The sequence below is a fragment of the Arvicanthis niloticus genome, chromosome 5 (genome assembly GCF_011762505.2).
Source record: "Arvicanthis niloticus isolate mArvNil1 chromosome 5, mArvNil1.pat.X, whole genome shotgun sequence".
NCBI classification, from domain to species: Eukaryota; Metazoa; Chordata; class Mammalia; order Rodentia; family Muridae; genus Arvicanthis; species Arvicanthis niloticus.
Window position 1 is genome coordinate 16,285,054 of NC_047662.1, and position 24,183 is coordinate 16,309,236.

At 49.4% G+C, this 24,183-nt stretch overlaps 1 protein-coding gene and 1 long non-coding RNA gene across 2 annotated transcripts in view; one reads left to right on the forward strand and one right to left on the reverse strand.

The window, feature by feature from the left end:
* The window catches only part of Vwa5b1 (von Willebrand factor A domain containing 5B1), a 62,715-nt gene extending 39,103 nt beyond the window's left edge, over positions 1-23,612 (forward strand). The window contains exons 9-22 of the mRNA XM_076933890.1: positions 13-123; positions 2,110-2,312; positions 2,747-2,861; positions 3,179-3,364; positions 5,582-5,753; positions 7,044-7,234; positions 12,011-12,212; positions 12,560-12,880; positions 15,480-15,617; positions 17,061-17,186; positions 19,890-19,964; positions 20,585-20,654; positions 21,447-21,564; positions 22,958-23,612. Of these exons, the coding sequence (XP_076790005.1) occupies positions 13-123; positions 2,110-2,312; positions 2,747-2,861; positions 3,179-3,364; positions 5,582-5,753; positions 7,044-7,234; positions 12,011-12,212; positions 12,560-12,880; positions 15,480-15,617; positions 17,061-17,186; positions 19,890-19,964; positions 20,585-20,654; positions 21,447-21,564; positions 22,958-23,464 (2,535 nt within the window). The 3' untranslated portion in view covers positions 23,465-23,612. The remainder of the gene's footprint in view (positions 1-12; positions 124-2,109; positions 2,313-2,746; positions 2,862-3,178; positions 3,365-5,581; positions 5,754-7,043; positions 7,235-12,010; positions 12,213-12,559; positions 12,881-15,479; positions 15,618-17,060; positions 17,187-19,889; positions 19,965-20,584; positions 20,655-21,446; positions 21,565-22,957) is intronic.
* LOC117709025 (uncharacterized) lies at positions 19,138-22,262 on the reverse strand. Its single transcript, XR_004606865.2, has 3 exons — positions 22,154-22,262; positions 20,910-20,995; positions 19,138-19,236 (listed from the first exon to the last, which is right to left on the reverse strand). It is a non-coding gene; the product is annotated as an uncharacterized LOC117709025 (long non-coding RNA).
* Positions 23,613-24,183: the final 571 nt, after the last annotated feature.

The following is a 24,183-nucleotide window of genomic DNA, read 5'->3' on the forward strand; positions in this document are numbered from 1 at the left end:
CTTGCCTGGCAGGAGGCCATGTTGGTGGCCCTCAAGAGCCTCATGCCAGCGTGCCTCTTCAATGTCGTTGGTTTTGGATCCACATTTAGGACAGTCTTTACTTCCAGTCGGATCTACAATGAGGTAAGGAGAGAGAGTCTGGGCCTGGGTGGGTGATGGGCAGTGTCGAACAGAGGAAGGGGGAGAGCATAGCATCTGAGGTCATCCTGGGGATGCTGAGATGCTGCCTAGCATCTGAGGTCATCCTGGGGATGCTGAGATGCTGCCTACCTAGGCAGATACTGACTCACAGCAGAAGCAGCAAACTGTGCTTACTGAGGGTTTCAGAAATACTCTGCTCCTTACAATAGAGTCTGTGAGGACATGGAGGATGGAGAGCAGGGACAGAGGACAGAGGACACATCTGTCAAGCCCATGACCTGCCACCCACCACAGCCTCTATCTCTTGAAGACCATGGGTTCATGCAAGGTTGTTACAGAAGTGGATGGTGACAGACAGGAGAACAGTTAAATGGCCAAGTGGCTGTGGGTGACTGCAGGGTACTTACAAAGCTGAGGCTTAGCTGCTATTAAGAATAAAGGCAGCAGACCTGGGCCATTCTACTGGGAGCTGAGAAGAAGGAAAAGGAGACACAGAAGAGGCCAGGAGAGAGGGAGGGAGGGAGGGACATGATTGGCTACTTACTACTAAAAGCAACTGAAGGAATTTTTAAAATAAAAGAGAAATACACGTTGAGCCAGGGGTGGTGGCACATGTCTACAATCCCAGCATTAGGAGAATAGAAGCCAGGAGATCAGGAGTTCAAGGCCAGCCTCAGCTACATAGTGAGTTCAAGGCCAGTCTGGGCTACATGATACCCTATCTCAAACAAGTAAGAATAAGATTGTTGAGCATTGACTGTTAATTTTTAGATATATATAATCAAAAGGAAAAATTTTTAAATCTTTTTTCCTGATCCCCTTCTGTGCATCTACACATATTTCAGGTCGAGATTAGGTCTTCCACACTGTGACACAACCTACGTTGCTAGACTATCAGGAACATGTTTTCATGCTGGTAAACCTCCACATATGACATCATTTTAGTGACTGCCTGACCCACAATATAGACAGACTGAGATTTATTTACAGAGCCTGGAGACTGGTCTTTCCATGGTCCCCATGTTTTTCTAGTGAGTCATTTTTGCTTATAGATTTCCCATGCACCTTTGCCTGTCTCCTGGGCATGCATTCAAAGCATGCATTCATCTTAAGACTGGATGTTGACAATATTGACGACTGCTATCTTTTTTTTTTTTTAAGATATGGTCTTGTGTAGCCTAGGCTGATTCAAACTGTCTATATAGAACTGAGGGTGAACTTGAGATACTCATCCTTTAGCCTCTGCCTCCAGAGAGGATTAAAGATGTACTCCACCACACCTGGTTTGAGTACCGACCAACTAAGCCATGCCCCTACCCTCAGTACTGACCAACTAAGCCACGCCCCTACCCTCAGTACTGACCACTCCTTCCAAGTCCCCTCCAAGCATGAATATAGGAAGAGTCTTCCTGAGCCAGGGATAGGAGATTGCATCCAGAAGGAATCAACTTCTACTGCAATACCACCTACCTGGTGCCAGTAACACTTGGGGAGTCCAGCACCACAAGGTCAGCCTAGGAGTGAGGGAGTCTAAGGCACAAGCCGGGAAAGCAAGCTTCTTCTCAAAGTGCCACGGGTGTCGGTGTCAGAGTCAGATTCAATGTTTGTGTCTGATGGTGCCCAGAACTGTGGTTTTCCCACCCTGTCACCTGCTTCCCTTACCAGGCAGGGAACATTGTTTGTGCTGTGGAGTTAAGAGCTCAAAAATCCACCTTTTTGGGGGCTGCTTATATTTCTGAAGAAGAATCCAGAAAGGACATTATTACCATTAGTCTGCGAATGGTGGCACTTTAGACATTGATAGGGGATAAATTACATCAAGTGGCTGACTATTCTCCCCTTGGGTGGAGAGGGGTGTGGCTGAACTATGAGCCAGAGAACAGAGTTCACCTTGGGGTGGGGGTGGGGGCACTTAGAGACACCATGCCACCTAGGACCTGTCTGCCCTACTGTGGTCCTTTCCTGCAGGAAAACTTGGCCGTGGCTTGTGACTGTATCCAGAGAATTCGAGCTGACATGGGAGGCACCAACATGCTCTCCCCTCTCAAATGGGTCCTCCGGCAGCCACTGCACCAGGGTCACCCACGGCTCCTCTTCCTGATCACGGATGGGTCCGTAAACAACACCGGGAAGGTTCTGGAGCTGGTGCGGAATCACGCCTCTTCTACTAGGTCAGCCCAGCCTGCAGGTCTATCTAGGGTCCGGTTCTCCTAGGCTACCTGAGGTTAGGGGATTCCAAACCAGAACAAAATGTGCACTGTGCCAGAGGGGGAGGAAAGCGCCTATAGTTCCCAGAATGCCTTGTTTCCAGGATGCTTCCCAAGTTTGTCTTCTTTTCCTCTCATAGCTCTGCATGCATGTCCAAGTGCAGCTTTGGGAAAGCCTGCTTATAGTGATGACTGGGAGTTGATTGTAGTGTGTGTGCGCGTGTGTGCGTGTGTGCATATGCGTGTGCATGTGTGTGCACACGTGTGCCCATAACTCCTCCTCCCTAACCTTTTTCCTGAAAATCAGGGCCTCTCCAAGCTGCCTCTGCCGGACCATGCTCTGTCCCTTATCCCACTGGGGACAATGACACAGGGTTGCCTCTGTCCCTGTCCCTCAGGTGCTATAGCTTTGGAATTGGACCCAAGGTCTGCTACCGACTGGTAAAAGGGCTGGCGTCTGTATCCAAGGGCAGCGCAGAGTTCCTGATGGAGGGGGAGCGGCTGCAGCCAAAGGTACGCAGAAGGGCCTCCAGTGTCCCCCAGTACTGGACAGCAACTCATCAGACAGTCCAGAGGACGAAGTTGAGCTGCCACCCTGAATCCGAGTTCTTTATAAAATGAGCCTTTATAAAATGCTTTTCTCCTTTATAAAAGCTCAGAGACAATGGCGAAGATCCATCCCAAGAGTCTAAGGAGGGTGTCTACTGCTGAACCACTACCCCAAGCCTGCTCTGCCTGCCTCCTCTCAAGCTCATCCTTTGTCTCCTCATCTGTACACATCTTCCTCACACATCCGTCTGTTCTGTGTTCTGTCTGACCCTCTCCAACAGATGGTCAAATCCTTGAAGAAGGCCATGGCCCCAGTGCTGAGCGACGTGACTGTGGAGTGGGTCTTTCCCGAGACTACGGAGGCCCTGATCTCTCCTGTCAGCACCAGCTCCCTCTTCCCTGGGGAACGGCTGATGGGCTATGGCATTGTGTGTGATGCTTCCTTGTACAGTTCCAATTCCAGATCTGTGAGTACCCCAGATACGTGAGAGATTGTCTGGGGAGCTGTCTCCTCGCCCCACCTCCATCCTCAGTGTGATCCTTTCAATCCTTGTTTAAGAAGCGCTCACTCATCATGGTCGGTTTTTAAGGAGTTACAAACTCAATGCCTAAAGTGACTAAGTATAGAATGAACTTAGTACATCAAAAGACAGGAGCACAGGAGCTGGGGCGTGGCCCAGGAGCGAGGGGGCGTGGCCCAGGAGCGAGGGGCGTGGCCCAGGAGCGAGGGGCGTGGCCCAGGAGTGAAAGGGCGTGGCCCAGAAGTGGTGGGGGTGGAAGGCTTGGCCTAGTCAGTGTTTTCTGTGCTAGCATGAGGACCTGAGTTCCATTCCCATGTAGAAATGTCAGATACAATGGTATGTACTTGTCCTCTGGGCCTTCTCATGCATGTGTGCACATGTGCATGCATGCCACCTCCATGTGCACCCACACACAGGAACATGCATACACACTTGCTTGTAAAAACAGACACACATTAAAAATAAAATGAAAGAGGGAGGCCATGAAGGACAGCAACCATGACTGAACTCCTAGTTAAAGCAAAAGGAGCAGAGGGGTGCCTGGGGCTTTCTTGACTAGACTGGACAGCTTCCCTGCATCACACTGAAACATCTCTACTGGAACACAAGGCCATGTATTGAATGGGTTTCTAAGAATAATTGGAATGCTATACGAAGTGTCCAGAATTGTTAATGGTTTATACAAATGTGTTATGGAAGGTGGGCTATTCAACCATACAGAGAAAATTCTAAACAAAATACTGGCCACTTTTCCTAATGATCATCTTTATTTTTTAAATGTGCTTGGAGCCCCCAAAAGACACACATCCCCATAGAAAGGACCCAAGCACGTCATCAATTCACTCTCATGGGCTGGTGAAATTATTCAGACAAGATGAAGTGCCTGCCTCACAAGTATGAGGGACCAATCCACCCAGAACCCACATATTCGGAAAGCATTGTGGCACCCACCAACGCTGGAGAAGGTGAAGGCAGGAGGATCTGGCCCTGGGGCTTGCTGGTCAGGCACTTGAGCCTAATGACAGACTCTAGGACCCTGAGAGACCCTTTCTCAAAGGGATAGACACTGTTGAATATTGTTGAGGATGACCCCAAGGTTGCCCACCGGCTTCCACATACATGTGCATTCTCATGTATGTGAACAGGCAGACAAACAGGCACAAACATGTGTTCACATGCGTGCACCAGTTTTCAAAGTTTTCTTCACCCATGAGACTGTCCGTCTTTTCTCCTGCTGCTGGCAGACGTTGGGTAACCAGCATCTTGCTGTGCTGTTGGTGTAAAGATGACTTGCTATTTACCTGCCTGGGAGGCAATCTAGAAACACCTTGTGAAGTTAGAATACTCAGATTTTTCGATCCAGAAATGTCCCTCCTGGGACATTGCCCCAGAGATGTAATAGCGTCGCCATGATGGATTTACAACCACAGATTTTATGGTGATAAAGACAAAAAGCCATGGAACCAAAGTGGAATATTAGAAAGCCAGATGTGAAAGAGGTTAGCAGGAAGAATGTCTTAAGCATAAAATTCAAGATACAAATGTGTGTGGTCTGATTTTTTTTTTATATAAAATAAATCATGACCTCCAAAAGTGTGCTGCATGTATGTGTGTGTGAATAGAATTAAACACCACATAGTTTATCTATTAGGAGACAAGAGTGTCATTTAGAATTACATTTCTAAAAATTTTCAGTGAATGAAGTCAGTGATTTTAAATATCACTGTAATATATAAGAAGAACTGTATTCTCTCTCTCTTTCTCTCTCTCTCTCTCTCTCTCTCTCTCTCTCTCTCACACACACACACACACACACACACACACACACACACACAATTTTTGCTTCCCTGTTGTATTGTTCAAACAGAATTGCACTTTGTAGCCCAGGCTGTCCTGAAACTTGCTGTGTAGCTCAGGCTAGCCTTGTACCACAGTTGCATAGCTCTGGGATCACAGATGTGAGCCATGATAGCCAGCTCCATGTTCACCACCCCTTGATCAGAAGTTAGCCTCAATTCTCTAAGTAAACGAGCAAATACTCCCTCTTTATTCTGCCAGATCCTCAGATGTGGCCTCCTAGCCCAGCCCCACTGCATGCCCTTTGCTGCCCCTGGAAGTCCTTGCTGAGTCTTAACTTCTCTCTCACCTTTCTCCCATTGCCAGGACAAAAGGCGAAAGTACGGCATGCTGAATGCTCAGGAGTCCAGCAGCTCTGTCTTCTCCCACTCTCAGGACGAGGGGCTCAGCCCAGGCAGCGGAAACTGTGCCAAGAACTTCAACCAGGGGCAAACCAAAAATGCCCATCCATGCAATGGAGACTCCCCCCCCCATCATGGTTGGTCCTCTGCTTCCTGTTCTGTTTCCTTTTCCACAGAGACCAAAATGGCTTCTGCTTTATACTGAGCATTTAACTGTGCACTAAGCCTTCAATGAGAACAATCTCTCAGCCAATTAGCAGCTATGGATGTGGCTGTGATGATGCCCACTGTACAGACAAAGGGACAGACTGGGATCTCAGCAACTGGCTGAGATCTAGGATGCTAAAGAGTTGGTCAGTCTAGCCCTAGCAGCTTTTGCGGAATTGGATGCTATTCTCAAAGAACATGAACTGGCTATTTGACAAGGAGCATAGTGTGTGGGGGGCGTGGGGATTAGGACAACCTATGCCCCCTAAGAGCCTGCTTTAGTCACAGAGGCACAGCTGACCTTGACTCTGGTAAAGCAGAGCAACAGAGACCACAGAAGGGACCCCCAGGCGAGAAAAGCATACCTGCTCAAGATTCTTAGACAACTGAGGACAGTCTGAAGGTTGTGGGAAGGGAGAGGAGGTTGTTCCTGGTAGCAGAAGCACCCAAGCAAAGTGGTGAAGGTGTGGCACATAGAAAGCACTGGTCATTTGCTACTTGCCTGTCTCTAAAAGGGGGTGGGAGGGGCTGCGAAGATGGGTCATTGGGTAAAGTGCTTATGAGAATCTGAGTTTGGATCCCTAGCACCCACCAGCGCCGAGAAGCAGAGACAGGGGTGGCTTGGTCAAGCTGATCTAGCATATGGGTGAGCTCCTGTCAGTGAGAGAGCCTGCCTCAATTCAACAGCACATCTACTAAAATGGGGATGATTCATCTCCATGGCCCCAGCATGGAGATGACAGGCAAATCCATGAAGCACTCCGCAGTGTTGAATAAATTCAACATGAAATAATAAACAAAATTGGACCTGGGGAAACCGCTCAGTGACTCGATGGCTCACCACACAAGCAAGAAGACCAGAGTTCAAATCCCCAGACCCCATTTGAAACTAATTGAGTGGAAAATAATTGAGGAAGATCCCTGATATCAACTTTAGGTCCTATCTACACACATGTGTGTGAAAACACACAGAGAGAGAGAGAGAGAGAGAGAGAGAGAGAGAGAGAGAGAGAGAGAGAGAGAGAGGAGGAGGATAGAAAGAACAGTTGCTGAGACAATAGACCTGGCAAGGCTTTGGATGCTAAAGGAGGCACCTGCACACATTTCTGTAAGAAAACAGGAACGTAAAACATTTCAAAACAGGAAGAGGTCATTTGAGCCCCTTTCTTTCTCCATTACCCTCAACCCTGATAACTTCCCTTCTTACTATCCTTGCCCAGGTCTGGATGTCTCCCGGCGGCGGAGGGCATACAGCACTAACCAGATCTCCAGCCACAAGGCTTGCCCAAGGGCCACCACAGCCAGCGATCCCTCTGGGACTGCAAGGAGATACCCACTTCGAAAAGCCAAGGTGCAAGACCTTGCCAATGAGAGCAGCTCAGAGAGCCAGCAGTGGCAGATTGATCTGCAGGTACCTAAGAAGGGTAGGGTGGGAGGAGCTGGGAGGAGCTCGGCTTGTCTGTGGTCACACATAACAGCAAGGGTGGGTGTTTGTCACATGAGAGCACTGAGAATCAGGTAGAACACAGCCTACAGCTCCAGCCGATGTCAGACCTCCGAATGGTATTAGTTTTCATTTGAAGGCTATTTATTGATGACCCCTCAGACTGTGTCATCACTGGCTTAGTAAGACATCCCTCTATCCTTACCTGGACCGTCATCTGTCAACTCCTAAGGACGCATTCCCAGTCATGGTGCTGACTGGTCACTGAGCTTGCCCAGTCCCTGCACACAGCACTTGCCCCTGGGACAGGGCACCTGTATAGACCTTCTCATTAGCCTTTATGGAACCTGGGAGAGGAGGGCGTTGGAGAGCAGCACCCTCACTTGCTACGGATGTGGCAACTGAAGATCAAAGAAGTAAGTCGACTTACCCAGAGCCACAGCCAGCCTGTGGATTTGACCCAGGAAGCCCTTGCGCTCCGGGCCCTTGCTTTCTCTCCACCACACTGATGTTAGTTCCATGGCTGGACAGTCACTCAAGGTCAGGCAAATAGGAGTCAGAGCAACCACAGTAAAGGTCATCAGTGTCCTGCTAGGTCAGCCCTCCATAACCCCAGCATCGTTGCTAACAAGGCTCCAACCCCTGGTCTCAGGCATGATAGAATGTCTCCAGGGTCAGGAAATAAAAACCACCAGGTTGAGACCACTACTCTAAACCACATCACTATTTAAGTATTTTCTTCAGGACAGAAACCATGTGGATTTGTCCTAAGTATGTGGATCAAAGCAGCCTTTCTATGCTCTCCGGTGTGCCTGCCCACTTCCCACCAGCTTGTCATGCCTCCCAGTCTCCACATATAAATGAGCCCACATGCTGCCTGGCCCCTGGGGGCTCTCCACTGGGCTTCAACAGGGACCGCTGATGTACTCAAGACATGGTAGTTAGTCTTGGAGTCAGGCCTGCTCTCCCTCATTTATTTCTGAACCTTTTTGAACCTCAACTTTCTCGTCTATAAAATGGGCAGAATTGTATGCAGATAGGTGAGCCACTATCCACCAGCAGATAAAGAGAGGGAGCTGACTTCGGATGGAGGAGGCATTTGTGGATGTGGGGTGCAGTCCTGGCCAATGTCTGCCTGTAGCTGATGTTCCTTGATGACAGCTGCACCCACTGAATGCTTCAGACAGGCTAGTTGCCTTTCTTCTTTCAAGCTTGCTCCTTAGCTCTTCCTGTTCTCTACCTGGCTCGCTCACTCTCTCTGTCTCCCTCTCTCTCTCTCTCTCTCTCTCTCTCTCTCTCTCTCTCTCTGTGTGTGTGTGTGTCTGTCTGTCTGTCTGTCTGTCTATCTCTCTGTGTGTGTGTCTCTGTATCTGTTGTCTGTTGTGTCTCTCTCTGTCTCTTTGTCTCTCTATGTCTCTCTGTGTATGTGTCTGTCTGTCTCTGTCTCTATGTCTCTCTGTGTTTCTCTGTGTCTTTTGTCTGTCTGTCTCTCTCTGTCTCTGCCCCTCTCTCCCCCCCCCCGTGTGTGTGTGTGTGTGTGTGTGTGTGTGTGTGTGTCTGTAGATTCCCCAGAGACTAAGGTTGGGTGAAAGGCTAGTGTGTAGATGCCTCTGTTGCCATGGAAACTGTAGCAGAGTCCAATTCTCTCTGACCCAGTGTGGGTGATGGTGATGTCAGTAGAGAATAACTCAGTCTCTCGTGAGTGAAGGGGTCAGGGAGTTGTAGTTGGGCACCTGCCCCCTCAGAGGCACCCTAAAACTGGCCAGTCTCCTTTTCGTCTATGCCCTGAGTCATAGGTCCTTGGTCTAGAGAGAGGAAGATACCCCTTTTATGAGGAGGCATACCCCAATACATACTTAATGGCATAAAAAGGTCGCCAAGATTCACGGATATCCCCCAAATTTCATTCCACCTAGTAAGCAGTTATGTCATTCCCTACCAAGACATGTGTGTGGTCTAAGAAACAGGAAATTTATTTTAGCTTAACCGTCTTCCATCACAGAAGTAATACATACTCGGCATTTGGAATTAAATTCTTCAAACAGTTCAGTTGGGTATAAAGTACAAATAAAGTCTCCCTCCCCTACGCCAACACCCACTTAACTCTGAGTAGGTCTTTCTAGAAATACCATGCGCATACACGTATACACAGAGCACATACATATTTTAATAACTGCTTATGCAAATTGTCCTCCAACATACTGTCTTAATGGCTTTTAAAATACATTTTTATCTCATTTGTTTCCTCTGGGTGTATGACTGGGTGGGCAGTGGGCGTGCATGCTTCAGGGACAACTCCTGGGAATCAGCTCTCTCTTTCCACTATGTGGAGCCAAACTCAGGACGTCAGGGTTGGTGGCAAGCTCCTTTACCAACTGGGACATCTCACTGGCCCTCTTGATGCCTTTTGAGTTCAATTTTATATACAGTGAAATCACAGTCTCTTTCTGATGAACAGTTGCCTGTGGCTGACATTGAGATCTGTCATAAGTATAAGGTGATTTTTTTTCTCAAATATCTTCTCACAGTGGTATGAAGAAATCCTACTTTTCAGTGTTGTGTAATACTCCATTACATGGATATACCATAACCTACTCATTCACCCCTGCTGATGGAGATGTAGGTTCCAGATCTTTTTTTGTTTTAAGTCAGGATCTCTCTGTGTATCCCTGGCTAGCCTGGAACTTGACCCATAGACCAAGCTGGCTTCCAACTCACAGAGATCTGCTTCCCTTGATTCTAAGTGCTAGGATTAAAGTCGTGTGCCACCTAACTCAACTGTTTCCAGACTTTTACTCTGATTATCAATATCGTAACAAATACACACAGCTTGCAAGTGTTGACTCTGTAACAAATACAACAGGGACCCTTGTAACCCTGTGGTTCCTGCAGGGTTAGAGGATCATTGTCACAGCTCAGGGACTTCAATCTGTGCTACACAGCCCATTGTCTCAGTCTGTACCAACATAAGAGACCCTGACACACTGAGCAATGTCACACATTTAGATATTTGCCCGTCTCTAAAAGGGAAACAAATGTAACTCGTCATAACTGCTGCGGTTCTGAACATTTCCACTTAGCTAACTGATATTTTTAAGGTCAGAAAAGAGTAACTGTTTATTGAGTACACCTGAAGAGGTCTAACGGGCTGGGTAGTAAGTAGGGTACCACCTGCAGCTTAGGACAATGGGTCACATGAGGCAAGGGGATGGGATGTCTTTCTGTGCTTGGAAGAAGCTTCCCCTGTGTGTAGCTTCTGGGCATGTAGTTTGTGTCCTGAAGAGGAGGAAGGCAGTCTGGGTAGGCTGGTAATCGATGCTAGGAATGCTAGGATCTGAGACAGGATGGTAGTACCACCCAGTCGTGTAGCTTCTGTTGTGCAAATCAGGGCAGTCATGGTGCAGTCATGGTCTGTCACCCAGCCCTGGGCTGCAGTTGTGTGGCATTTAAGGAGCCTGGACTGGGCTCCATCACAATCCCTGAGTCCTGGGACGTGGAAAAACTCCTTTCGTGTGTATCCTCTGTGCACTGCGTAACACACAAACACACATGGTAAAGAAATTTTAAAACATTATTTAAACAAACCTGCTTTTTACAGAAACCAGTGGTTTGATAGGACTCAGAGGATCCTGAATATACCGAGAGCATTTTCTTTCTTTCTTTCTTTCTTTCTTTCTTTCTTTCTTTCTTTCTCTCTCTCTCTCTCTCTCTCTCTCTCTCCCTTCCTTCCTTCCTTCCTTCCTTCCTTCCTTTCTTTCTTTCTTTAAAAAAAAGAAGAACTCCATCATACATGTTGCAAGGATATTTCCCATCTACCCCTTGGCTTTTGGATGCTTGTTTACAACAAGCCCAAGAACAGATAGATGAAATTATCAAAACAGACTGTAAAGTCCACAAACAAAGGCAAACACACATGCTAGTTCTGTAAGCACAGAGTATGGAACCGATAAGCTAAGAGAGCCCCACTGCATTCCGTAAGCAGCACTGAGGCCCAAGGCATTTGGGAAATCAAAGGAAAAGCTGGTTCCTCTCTCCTCCCAGGAAAATAAATTGCATATGAATCAAAGCCTTAAAACACACAAACAAAAATAACAAAACTTCTAGAAGATTTTAAGAAGGGGGTGGGAAGGACCTTTTAAGCACACCATATGGGGAGACATAAGGGGAAGGGTTGGTAATTTTAACTACGCACAAAAAAGGCTTTAAGCTTTCTGCCAGAAAAGAAAGTAGGTTTTGAATTATCCATGGTACGTGGTTCTCTGTGCCTTGGAGTTGACCCACGGCCTGGTTTCTGTTTCTCAAGGGTGGTGGGGACTAAGACATGGGTCCCTGGGTCCCTGAGAGGCCTGACCTGGGAAGAGCTGTGGAGGAGAGAGGAGGAGGGCCTGTGGGGGGAGCAGAAGGAGGCTCTTGCCGCCCTGAGCTTCACCTCCTTTATTTCCCCCTCTTCCTCTTTCCATCCTCCTAATTCTCTTCTTCCTCCCTAATTTTCCTCCTCCCTTCTCCTTCCTTTTCTCATCCCTCCATCTTCCCCTCCCCTCCCCTTGTCCTCTCATTCTCCCTCCCCTCCTATTCTCTTCCTCATCCTTCCCATCCTACTTGTCCCCCTTCCCCCTCCCCGTTCTCCCTTCTTCCTCTTCTTATCCCCCATCCTCATCCCCCTTTCCCTTCCTTGCCATCCTCCTTCTCCTCTTACATCCCTCCTCCTCCCTCCCTTCCCCTGCCCTTTGCTTTCCTCCTTAGCCCTTACTCGACAGAGGCCATAACCTGAGTCAGGGCCCCAAACTTCATGGCCCAGGAGCCCGCAGGCCTTCCCTCCTGCCTCAAGGCTGCCAGCCCATGCGGTTCTTTGGCCAGGAACTCCAGGCCTGGAGCCCTGTGAGAGAGCTGGATCGTGGTTCCGGCCAGAAGTCTGCCCCTAATAGCCGAAGCTCTGAGGAACTGGGTAAGTGACAGCATCGAGGGGACAGGAAGGCTGTGGCCCAATTTCAGATGACAAGGACATAGTACCAGTGCTTGTCTCTGTGTCTTTGTGAAACTCTTGTGCTGAGAACCTTTCCGGGCCCACCCCATCTGTCCAGACCCTCAGGGACAGGCTTCCCAAAAGATAGATCTGTCCCTCCCTGGGACAAGCCCAAGCCACCTGTGTGGCAATGGTGCCTTAGGAAAGAGTTATCCTTTAAACAAGATGGCCTTTGTGTTGTCTAGAAGTGACTACCCCCAGGGGAGGGATGATATTCTCTGCAAGTGGCTGCCTGTTGGGCCTCAGGTTCAGCCCTCTTGTCACTCCAGCCACAGAGCCACCCCATTGTCCCTCGACGTTCGAACTGGAGACATCCTTAGACTTGGAGCCCATGACTGAGTCAGAGGAGCAGGCCAATCCCTGCAGGACCGCCACTCCAAGCCCTGTGCTGGGCAAGGCTTTGGTCAAAGGCCTGTGCGACAACCAGCGCATGCAGTGGGAAGTGAGCTTCGAGCTGGAACCTCCAGCCTTGCAGAGGGGAGACACACCAAACGCTGACATGTGGAGCGAGACTTTCCACCACCTGGCAGCCCGTGCCATCATCCGAGAATTCGAGCATCTGGCAGAGCGCGAGGACGAGATCGAGCTGGGTGAGCCACCAGGATTGGGGGCGACAGTATATTCCCTTTAGCAGCACAGTGCCCTTCCCAATGCCCAAGACCAGCCCTGTCCCTTTCCAAAGCCCCGCCCACACCCTAAGACCCGCCCCCCAGAAGCCTAGTGCCACACCTACTGCCCAAGATCCCTTCCCTAATTTTCGAACTCCACCTACACCCAAAGCCCTCAAATCCTTACTCTGTCTCAGTAACCTAAGGTTAGCCCTAGGTTAGCCCCACCAACTAGCGCCACACTATGTACTGGTCCTCTCCTGCCTCTGACCCTTAACACACCCCTGCTGAAGCCAAGTCTCCATCTCTGCACCACTAGCTGTTTCCTGAGCTTACACACCACCATGTCTCCACCCACATTAAATGGAGCTTGGGACTGCATCCTCAGCCTCGCTTCCTCAACCCTGGCCTCCTCCATCTCTCCCACTCTCCTGGTGACCCATCCTCTTCTCTTCCTGCCTCCTCCTCTCCTACCACACTTGCCCACCCCCATGCTCCTTCATACCCAGCATTTCTCTTCAGTAACCCATGTCTGGTTCTGGAGAGCTAACAGCGGTAGGAGATCCTCTGTGGCTGAACGTTTTCCTAGATCCTGCCCACTCTCATCAGCCCCAAAGACTTCACCACAGTCAGCTGGGGACCAGGCCAGGTGCTTGGCCCCATAGATTCCTCGGAGGGTTGGTTAGCATAGAATAAAGTAAGCACATCCTTTCCCAGGAGCTCCTGACACTGGCTAAGAGAGACCAGCATTAATCAAACAATTACACAGCTAATTAAATAAGTCCTGTTCACGGATGCATGAATTCCAAGCCCTGTATGGCAGGGATGGGTCTTGAGCTAATTTAGTTCAGGAGCTGGGGCAGCCTTTCCCCAGAACTTGACTAGTGAAATCTCAATAGGACACACTTGGAGAACAGAGATAAGTGCCAGAGAGAATTATGGGATTCCTTTGTTCTAAGTTTATGCTTCATTTGCATACTATGTGGTTCATATTTCATTTGTATTTGGGGGTAATGCATGATCCTCTTTTCTTCCCATGAATACCCCTCCCCCTTTCATTGCCCTGGCTTCTTGAACAGCCCTCAGAAGGCAGCAAGCCATCAAGAGGGCTTACTATTTGGTAGAAAGGGCATGAACTTCCAGGTCAAGTCATTCTGAGTCCTAATCTCAGGTTCTGACTAACTTGCTGTGTGATCAAGCATTGACTCCTTTTCTCTGGTTTTCAGTGTGAGAGAGAGAATGAGAGACTGAGAGAGAGAGAGAGAGAGAGAGAGAGAGAGAGAGAGAGAGAGAGAGACAGAGAGAGAGACAGAGAGACAGACAGAGAGACAGACAGAGAGACAGACAGAGACAGAGACAGAGAATATGAATCTTTTGGTGCCTGTCTGCGTCTCTTTGTCTATGTATGTCTCTGTGCTCTGTGTGTCTCTGTATGTATCTCTGTGTGTCTCTGTGTCTGTGTATGTATCTCTGTGTGTCTGTGTATGTATGTCTGTGTGTGTGTATGCATGTCTGTGTGTGTGTCTCTGTGTGTATATCTGTGCCTGTGTGTCTATGTATGTCTGTATATGTATGTCTATGTGTGTGTCTGTGTCTATGTATGTCTCTGTGTGTCTGTATGTCTGTGTATGTGTCTGTGTGTGTACATGTGTGTGTGTGTGTGTTTTAGGTATGTTGTGCCAGTTGTGGAGGTAGGGCAGATAGATACACACAGAAGCCAGAGGAAGATTCTGGGTTTGTCCCTTTCATTCTCTACCTTATTCCCTTGGGACAAGACTCTCTCACTGAGCCTGAAGCCTGGCCAGCAAGCATCATGGATCCCCCTGTCTCCCGGTTCCCTGCATCTCCAGAACTGGATTACAGGTGGCCATAGCCACACTCAGCTTCTCTGTACGCTGAGGACACAACTCAGTGCTTTCTTAGCAAGCACTCTTGCCCATGAAGGCATCTCCCAGGCCACAGCTTTTCAATCTTCTCAGAGTGTAGCAGGTCCCATCAGTCCGGGAACCCACGAAGCCCTGTCACAAGGTCCCTATTAGTCACCTGCAAGATTCAAATATACAATACAGACAACATAGAACACCTTTTAAATAACACTCATTATTTAAAGAAATTAGCTATCTTTTTAATAATGACCTAAGATAATGGCTTAAGTTTTTACATTAACATATATATCCTTTATCTTGTGAAATGGTGTTTTATTTTGTTTTTTTTTTTTTTTTATTTGTTTTTGTTTTTTTCGAGACAGGGTTTCTCTGTGTAGTCCTGGCTATCCTGGACTCACTCTGTAGACCAGGCTGGCCTCGAACTCAGAAATCTACCTGCCTCTGCCTCCCAAGTGCTGGGATTAAAGGCGTGCGCCACCACTGCCCGGCATTATTTTGGTTTTTTGTTGTTGTTGTTGTTGGTTCGTTTTTGTCTTAAATGTCTTTAATTAGCCTGTTGGCAGGCCACTGACTTCAAGACCTACTTGATCTCAAAGACAGAGACTGCTAATCCAGCTTTCCTTTTAGCGTCCAGAGTCTCCATGCCAAGCATGACTTTCTGATCCCAGACATGACCCTTGCTCTTCCTCCCACAGGATCCAATCGTCGATACCAGGTGAACGCCGTGCACACCAGCAAAGCCTGCAGCGTGATCAGCAAGTACACGGCCTTTGTGCCTGTGGACTTAAACAAGAGGCAGTACCTGCCCACGGTAGTCAAGTACCCCAACTCTGGTAAGGCGCATCCGTGCATGCAGCCGGTGGCGCACCTCCCCCCACGGGCTGAGGGGAGGGGTTGAGATACAGGAACTAGCAGACTCCCAACAGGCTACACACTCAGTTTTCAAGGCTAGCCTTGGCAACTTAGCAAGGCCTTGTCTCAAAATAAAAAGTTAAAAGGAGAGTCAGGGATATAACTCAATAGTAGATTGCTTGCCTGGGGTGTGGGGGGCTCTAGCGTCAATCCCTAGAACTGGCTTTTCTTTTGTGTTTTACACTTGGTCCATGTGCATATTTTAGATCATCCAACCCTTGAAACAGTTCTGCAAAGTAACTTCATTATTGCCCCATTTTACAGATGGGAAACAGAGGCAGGGGACCCCGGGCTACTTCTTACTCCAAATCCTAAAGCCCCAACACTCCCCATATGTGAGCTAAGAAACAAACCCCTCTTTTCTTAGCCTGTAAATAGCTGTCTAGTGCGAAAAAATAGAAACTTTCAAGTCAGGAAGTGCATTCAAGGACCCTTGGTTAAATAAAGCTAGAAGCTTTCCCTGCTGCAGAAGGCCTCAGAGCCCTTACACTGTTAATTCACATCAAGAGGCTGGGGGAAGGGACTGTGGCTTTTCAGATATATTCCCCAGCGAGACGATTACTTTGTTTTTATTTGTGGATTTGTAGGGGTGTGTTTGTGTGTGTGTGTGTGTGTGTGTGTGTGTGTGTACAACATACATGTATATGTGGTCATATCAGTGGAGGCCAGAGGTCAAGTGTTGTTTCTCAAGTGCTGGGCTTTTGTTGTTTTTGTTGTTTTGTTTTTTGAGACAGCCTTGTTGGCTGGAAGCTCAGTGGGCAGGCTAGCTGGCTGGCTGGACAGTGAGTCCTGGGCATCCTCCTGCCTCTGCCTCCCTGCACTGGGATTATAAGTATGTCACCACACCAAGCTTTTTCACATGGACTTCAGGACTCAAACTCAAGTCCTTACAGGCTTTACTGACTGAGCATCTTCCCAACAACACAGCTTATATCTAAGGAACAACTCACAGACTGGTGTCCTCTGAGAATGAATCCTCCCGAACCCTCTTTGGGGAGTTAGCTTCATCCACCTGCCTTCTGTTGGCAATGCCTGGGGCTTCACGGACCTGTGAAGGAGGAGGGGGCTGGGACATGGGACATCTCACAGTATGTCAGCAGTTATATTTACCCATTCTTCAGATAGGGAAACTGAGGCTCAGAGATGTTCACATCCCATCCACCTAGTGAGGGATGGGGCCAGAGCTCAAACTCAGCTCTTTCTGGCCCCCAACTCCATAGTCTTATGTTATGCCATGCTTGGCTGACTTGGGTTAATTGAAAGACAGGAGAGCCATTCCTTTATTGCTGATGGCATTGGGAAAGGGCAGGAGCCAACAGGTTCACACCCACCTGATCCCCTGTCCTTCCTTCTCCTCCACGAAGGTGCCATGCTCAGCTTCCGGAACCTGACCCGACAGTGGAAAGGCTCCTCTGGTGGCTTTGGAAGGCCCCAGACTATGCTCAGAGAACACTCGTCAGCCGCAGGAGACAGCAAATTCCAGACCCTAGGTAAACGCCATCTCATGGTGGCTCAGAAGCCTGAGCACCCCTGCATCCTAGGCCTCGGGGGCTGCTCCCTGAGTCTGCAATCGTAGACCCCTAAACAAGGGGAGGGCAACGGCAGGCCTCTGGGTTCCAGAGGACAACCATAGGCACAGGGGATTGGCATAACTCCAGCACAGGGCATTGTGCAGAGGCAGGAAACAGGAAACAGCAGGCAGAGTTTCTCTGCCTGGCTTTCCTGCATAGCATCCCGGTCACCCTCAGCTGCCTGCCCTCCAGCCTCTGGCTTCCCCAGACACCAAGTTCTGGGAAACCTAATGAGCAGGAGAAAGTGATGACCGAGGAAGCCATTCCAGCTGCCGGGGTGGGGTGGGGTGGGGCGTCCCCACCATCTGCTGCTTTCTGTATTCCCAGCACCGCCTTTTCTGCACCTGACTGCCTGGTGCCCAGAGAGCTGTGGTGTGACCTTTGTGTGACCTTGAGCTGATGTACAGGCTGACTGCTCTGCATCTTTCGTCCATGCCTGTCCTTCCGGCTCTCCATAAATAGCCTGTACTCATCCCAACCCCTTCCTTACAACCCTCCATGCACAGTGGGGACATCGGGCTCTCTACTGAACACGGGGAGGACACTAGAGGCCACACCCTGATCCTAGTCAGACACCCACCTCAGAATGTTCCCTCAGAGGAGAGAGTTAGCAAAAGAAAGATAAGAGCATTGGATGCCCAGAGCCGTTCTGCAGAATTAAGGACAACGCCTTGTGTCTCTGTGCCCCATGCCACAGCCCCCCCCCCCCCCGGCTGAGCCTGGGCCATTGAGCTTACAGAAACTTTCCAGTCTAACTGTTCCTTCCCTGCGACTCAGCCCTTGGCAGGCTGTGGTTTCCACTGAAACCATGAGCCCTGCCTTTCTAGCATGGTGTCTTCAAGCCCCACATCTTTAGCTCCTCAGCTCTTACTGTGCCTCTCTCTCCCTGTCCCCTACCAAAGGCTGCTGGTGGCCCGCCTGAGAGGTCTCCTTGTGCTCAGCTCCATCCCCACTACTCAGAACCCTCACACGCATCTTAAGAGAGTTTCTGTTCCTTGGCTGCCTTAGAGTTTGTATTGCACAAACCATCATGACCAAAGTTGGGGAGGAAAGGGTTTATTCAGCTTACACTTCCACATGGCTGTTCATCACCAAAAGAAGTCAGGACAGAAACACACACAGGGCAGGAGCTTGGAGCCAGAAGCTGATGCAGAGGCCATGGACGGTGCTGCTTACTGGCTCACTTCCCCTGGCTTGCTCAGCTTGCTTTCTTACAGAACCCAGGACCACCAGCCCAGGGATGGAACCACTCACAATGGGCTGTGCTCTCCCCACTTGATCACTAATTGAGAAAATGCCTTACAGCTGGATCTCATGGAGGCATTTCCTCAAGGGAGGTTCCTTTCTGTGATAACTCCAGCTGTGTCAAGCTGACACACAAAACCAGCCAGGACATTGGCCAATAAAAATAAATAAATAAATAAATAAATAAATAAATAAATAAATAGGAACGGGGCCCAGAGAAGTCAAGTGACTCACCCAGGTTCATGCAGCCAGCATGTGATGAAATCAGGGCTTGGACTCAGTGTTTAGCTGTGAACTGTGAGCTTAACTGGCTCTGTGTTTACCTCCCGGTTACCTCAGTCATTCAATCTCTCTGTCTCTAGTTCGTCCTCATGCTGAGTTTCATGGCTACGAGCTCCCCCCAGCCGCCCCCATTTGGGAAGAGAAAGGCTTTGCTGAGATGTTAGTACCTGAGCCTCTTTTCTATAATCTAGACCCTCCTTTATGTCACACCGTCCCGCCAGACAGTCCTACCAGACTGACGATCCCAGTGATTGTCAGCTTGATGCAGCGTTGCTTTGGTGGTGTTTTTGTTCCTGTGATAAAATAGCCTGAAGATAGCAACTTAGGGAGGAAAGAGTCCATTGTGGTAGGTGGTTTTAGAGGAATGGGGTCCATCATGGTAACAAGAGCAGGGTTTCCAGGCTTTCACATGGTGGTGGGGGCAGGAAGCTGGCTGGTCACGCTTTCATCCACACAGGAAGCAGAAAAAGAACAGGAAGTAGGGTGAGAAGACAAAACCTCAAGGCCCGCCCCCAGTGACATAGTTTCTCCAATAGACTTGACTCCTAAAGGTTCCAAAATCTCCCCTAAACTGTCCCACGAACTGGGACCCGGTGTTCAACAAGTCTATGGGGGCACATCTCATTCAGACCACCATAATCATGGCTGTGAACCATGCTCATGTCTATTTTAAAGACAGGGAAACTGAGGCTCAAAGCTTTCTAACAAGTTGGGGCCATGTACTGGAGCCTCCTGAAAACGTGGAATGAACATCCCAGTGGGCACAGACCTGGGGAGGAGATGCCCACTGTACCCAGACCCTGACTCCTCCCAGCCCAAAGCCCTTCCTCATTTGCCTCATATCCCCTATGGGGTCTGCAGTTCGAGGTTTCCCTTAGTACTCGGTAAAGTACTTGGTGAAGTACTAAGCACTGACTTTTTCCAGTAACTCTGTAAAACAGGTGTCCTTAACTCTAGTTTACTTTGGAGACCTTTAAGTGACATTACTAAGGGCCTATGACTTAATGAGTAGAGGTGTTAGGACTTCGAACCTGCATGGTGGGATGCAGGGAAGGGTATGGGGTGCCCAGGCCCCACTCGAATCCTCTGTTACAGCCCTACAAGAAAGCCCTACTTCAACCTTCAATAAAACCCCATCCCCCGGCCATGAGAAGCAGACTGTGGCAGAAGGTAAGCAGTCTGCTGGGGCTGACTCTCTTATTATGATGGTGGAATGTGAGACAAGGGGACGGGGGAGCGGGAGGGGGAGGTAGGTGTCTCAACATCAACAGAGACATCAGTACCCAGACCTTTGCTGATGTCTAAGAACAGTTAGGGGAAGGTGGAGAGGACTGTCCCCCAGTTTAAAGATGAAGAAGTTGAGGCTTAAAAGGGGAAACAATTTTCCAAAGTCCACTTAGCAGGTTTATTATAGAGCTGGGCCCAGAGTTGGGTCCCCTACTTCTAGCTGGAGGGCCTTCGACCCAGCATAGCATCCTCTAGCAGGGTTGTCAACTCAGTGTCTAATCTGGAGATGGGGTGGTTGATGTGAAACTGTCACAGCCTCTTTAGTCACCTCCCAGAAGATGCCAGGGCTGCCTGCAAGAACCTTAGAGGCTCACCTACCCCTTACCTATGTCACCTGACCCACTGTACCTAGGATGTAGCTGCTTAGCAACCAGTTCACATCCCAGTGCCATCCATACAGAGTCAAGCTCTAGCCCCACTCAGAACCAGCTTCCCCAGCTGGGAGGCGACTCAGTGAACAGGGCCCCTATCCCGTCTCAGTCTGTCATTCTGTGACTCTCCAGGTCCCCCTCAAAACCTGTCTGCCAGCCCTCTGTCCTCCATGAAGACCTCCGAGGCTCTCTTTGGATCTAAGTAAGTAGAATTTCCTCCTGAGAACATGATGCTTTCTTTTCTTTTCCTGATGTCAAAGGCAAGGCCAGTCTCACCTCGAGGATGCTAAAATGCCCTGTGGCCTAGATATACCATAGCGTACTGGGTCTCAGGCTGACAAACTATCCCCCACAATTTCCAAGGTCTCTTTAAACATAAATACCCCTGGGAAAGCCAATAAATAGTTACTTTTTTCTTTTCTGTTAAAAAAAATTAAAACTAACAAAAGCAACTTACAGAAGGGTCTATATGGCTTGAGGGTGCAGTCTATCATGGCGGGAAGGCCTGGAGGCAGGTGTATGAGGCAGCTAGTCACATGGCATCTGCAGCCAGGAAGAGAGAGACAGATGTTGGTGTTCGTCTTCCTTTCTCCATTCGGTCCAGGGCTCCACTCCATGGAATGGCACCACCCACATTCAGGGTAGATCTTCTCTCCTCAGTCAGCCCAGAGAATTGTCCTTTCATTGATACTAGATCCTGTCAATCTGACAATATTAGCGATCACAACTATCTTAGGAGTCTTTCCATCTCTGGACTCGGAGGAACATGGTATCTATAGACAGCCTAGAAAAACACTGGCCCATTCATTGCCCCGTTGTTGCTAAGAGACAAATTAGAGATGGCCACCTCTCACTTTCTCCAGGCCTCCATTTCCCTGGCTGTCAAGGGAGGAGACTGGAGGACACTGTCTTGTTGGGTCCACCTTTCAGTGGCTTCTGAGTAGGTGGCCCAAGAGGTCTGGGATGACCAGAGACCCTGTTTCTATCTGCACAGGTTGAATCTCAACAAGTCCAGGCTGCTGACCCGAGCTACCAAAGGCTTTCTCACCAAATCATTACCCAAGGCTCCAGAGGCAACCGCAGGCAGCCAGAGCTCCGACTACATGCCACTGGTGAGTTCCAGAACCCAGCCACCTCCCACCCAGCTCAGTCCCTGCCCATGCCCCCTCTTCTAACCAGGGAAGGATCTCTTGTCTTAGCACCCAAAACACTCCTAAGTTTCCTACAACTCCCCACCCAAGTAGCCACCAAGGCAGAGGGAACTGTCACGTGTCCCAACACGCAGCGTGGGTATTAACCATAAGAAACTCTTCTGCACTCTACTATCCTTGCCTTGGAACTGTCCTACGATACCCATGAGTCTTTTCAGTACATAAAAATAAGTCTTGACATGCTTCACGGCTAAGTTAAAAGTCCTATCTCAAGGAAATGCCCTGGCTTCAAAAGTAGCTCTGAAGGTGGTCCCATATGCTATGGGGGGGAGGAGACCCTGTTTCTAACAGCCCACTGTTTGGAGTCACAGAACAAGGCAGGCAGGTCCTGCCACATCTCGGGGTTCCTGAGCTTGGACTTCATAGGTCCATGAAAGAGAAGCACTGTCTGGGTACATCCCCTCATGTCTCCATCCGCTCGCATCCGGGTATGTGCATGGCATCATTTGGAATCCCCAGATATCCCGGGCAGCCACGCACTTAAACTTACAGTCACTCTGCCAGTGTTCAGTGAGTCAGGCTCCATGCAGAGGAGATGACATTGAATTAGATGAACGTAGTTCTTCGGACAAAGCATCCAACAGAAGCCGGACAAGGAACCAGGCAATCCTACCCCTTGGGAACAGTGAGAGGAGAGGTTTGCTTTGATGGTGTGCCCCTGAGACCTGAGTGTTGACAGAATAATGTATGACTTCCGGAAGAAGGCAGTGGCTGAGCCAAGACCTGAATCTTGAGGTGTCAGTGGCCAAAGGCCTAGAAAGGACACAGCTTGGTGTCTGGAGGATGGAGTCAAGGGGTGAGAGCACGGGAAATTGGGGCCAGATGGTGAAAGGCTTTATAAATCACATGCTGGACTAGGTCCCTCTGAGTGGGAGGCAGAGGAGCAGATGCAGGAGAGGAAAGAGAGAGGGGATAGGGAAAGTGTGAGGAGGTCAGGCAGGGGCCTTTTAGGAGTTGAGAGTGATCAGTCTGCATGCAGGGACAGGGGTGAGCTGACCAGAGTCTGATGGACAGGCCTGAAAAAACCCCAGTGGCCAAGCAGGGTCTGCATAGGGGAAGAGGCAGGTTAGAGGCAGGAGAGTGAGTGAATTTGGCTTAGAGAGAGATTATCCCTCGATGCTGGAGGATCAAGTGAGGGCATGCCCCATCGGCTTAGAGTATCCTAAAATGCCCCAGATGGGCAGAGTGGGCAGGAGGAGATGAGCAAGTAGGTTATGTAGACCTGGATTTTGTGTGGCCGGCTACTCCATGGGCTGATAGTTTGAGGTTCACTGACATGTTTCCCGGCCCTCAGGTGTCTCTGCAGCTGGCTTCGGGAGCCTTTATGCTCAACGAAGCCTTCTGCAAGACCATCCAAATCCCCATGGAGAAACTCAAGTGGACCTCACCCTTCTCCTGCCTCCGAATGTCCCTCGTCACCCGCCGACATGATTCGAAGACCCAGAGTCCACAGGACTGCACCGGTCTCTCCTCTTCACCCCCACCCTGTGACAACATCTCCCTAAAGTCTGACACTGAAGACAGCTCAGACCAGGAGTCTAGTGCACTGCTGAAGCACACGGGAAAGCTGTGGGCCACTGTGGTGGCGCTGGCGTGGCTGGAACACAGCTCCGCTAACTACATCATTGAGTGGGAGCTGGTGGCTGCCAAGGCCAGCTCCTGGATGGAGCAGCAGGCGGTGCCTGAGGGCCGCACACTGAGCACACTCAAGGCCACAGCTCGCCAGCTCTTCGTGCTGCTGCGACATTGGGATGAGAACCTGGAGTTCAATATGCTATGTTACAACCCCAATTATATGTAAGAGACGGGGAGAGGGGTGAGGGGCTGTTTTGGTTGATAGGGGAACTTTTTGAAAGCCGTAGTTAATAAGAGTATTGCTAGAAAGAGCCTTGGACTGGCAGTGGGTGGGCCTGAATTTAATCCCAGCCTGCTACCACCTACTAACTTTAAATCAGTCACTGCTCCATCGGGGCCTCAATCTCCCCTTCTACAAAACAAGAGGGTGAGGTAGGTTTTTTGTTTTTTGTTTTTTGTTTTTTTTTTTTTTTAATGAACCCAATATTTTTCCCATCCAGATCTTCAAGTAGCTGCAGGCCTTGCTGCTCCTGGGGTCTGGCAAGAGAAACACACACACACACACACACACACACACACACACACACACACACACACGGGGGTGGGGGGGGAAGGGGAGGGAGTCCCTGGAGAAAGACCATGTTGATATGTACTAGGGACAGCAATGTCCCAGTCCAGGGGCAAAAAAGGTAGATAAGAAAACCCATCAAAGACAAGAACTACAAGCTTGCTCCAGGTACTGAGACACCTCCTTTGTCTGTTGCATTGTGGGATCGGCTTGTGTCTCCATGGTAACAGTCAGAGGCTCCAAATCCCACTAGCAAGCCAACCAGAGAACCATTATTCCCAAGACTTTGCAAGAGATCCCTCCTAGTAGTTGAGTACACATCCATGGTCTGACATCTGCCTTCCTGTCTAGGAAGATGTGAGCAGGACCACGGGAGA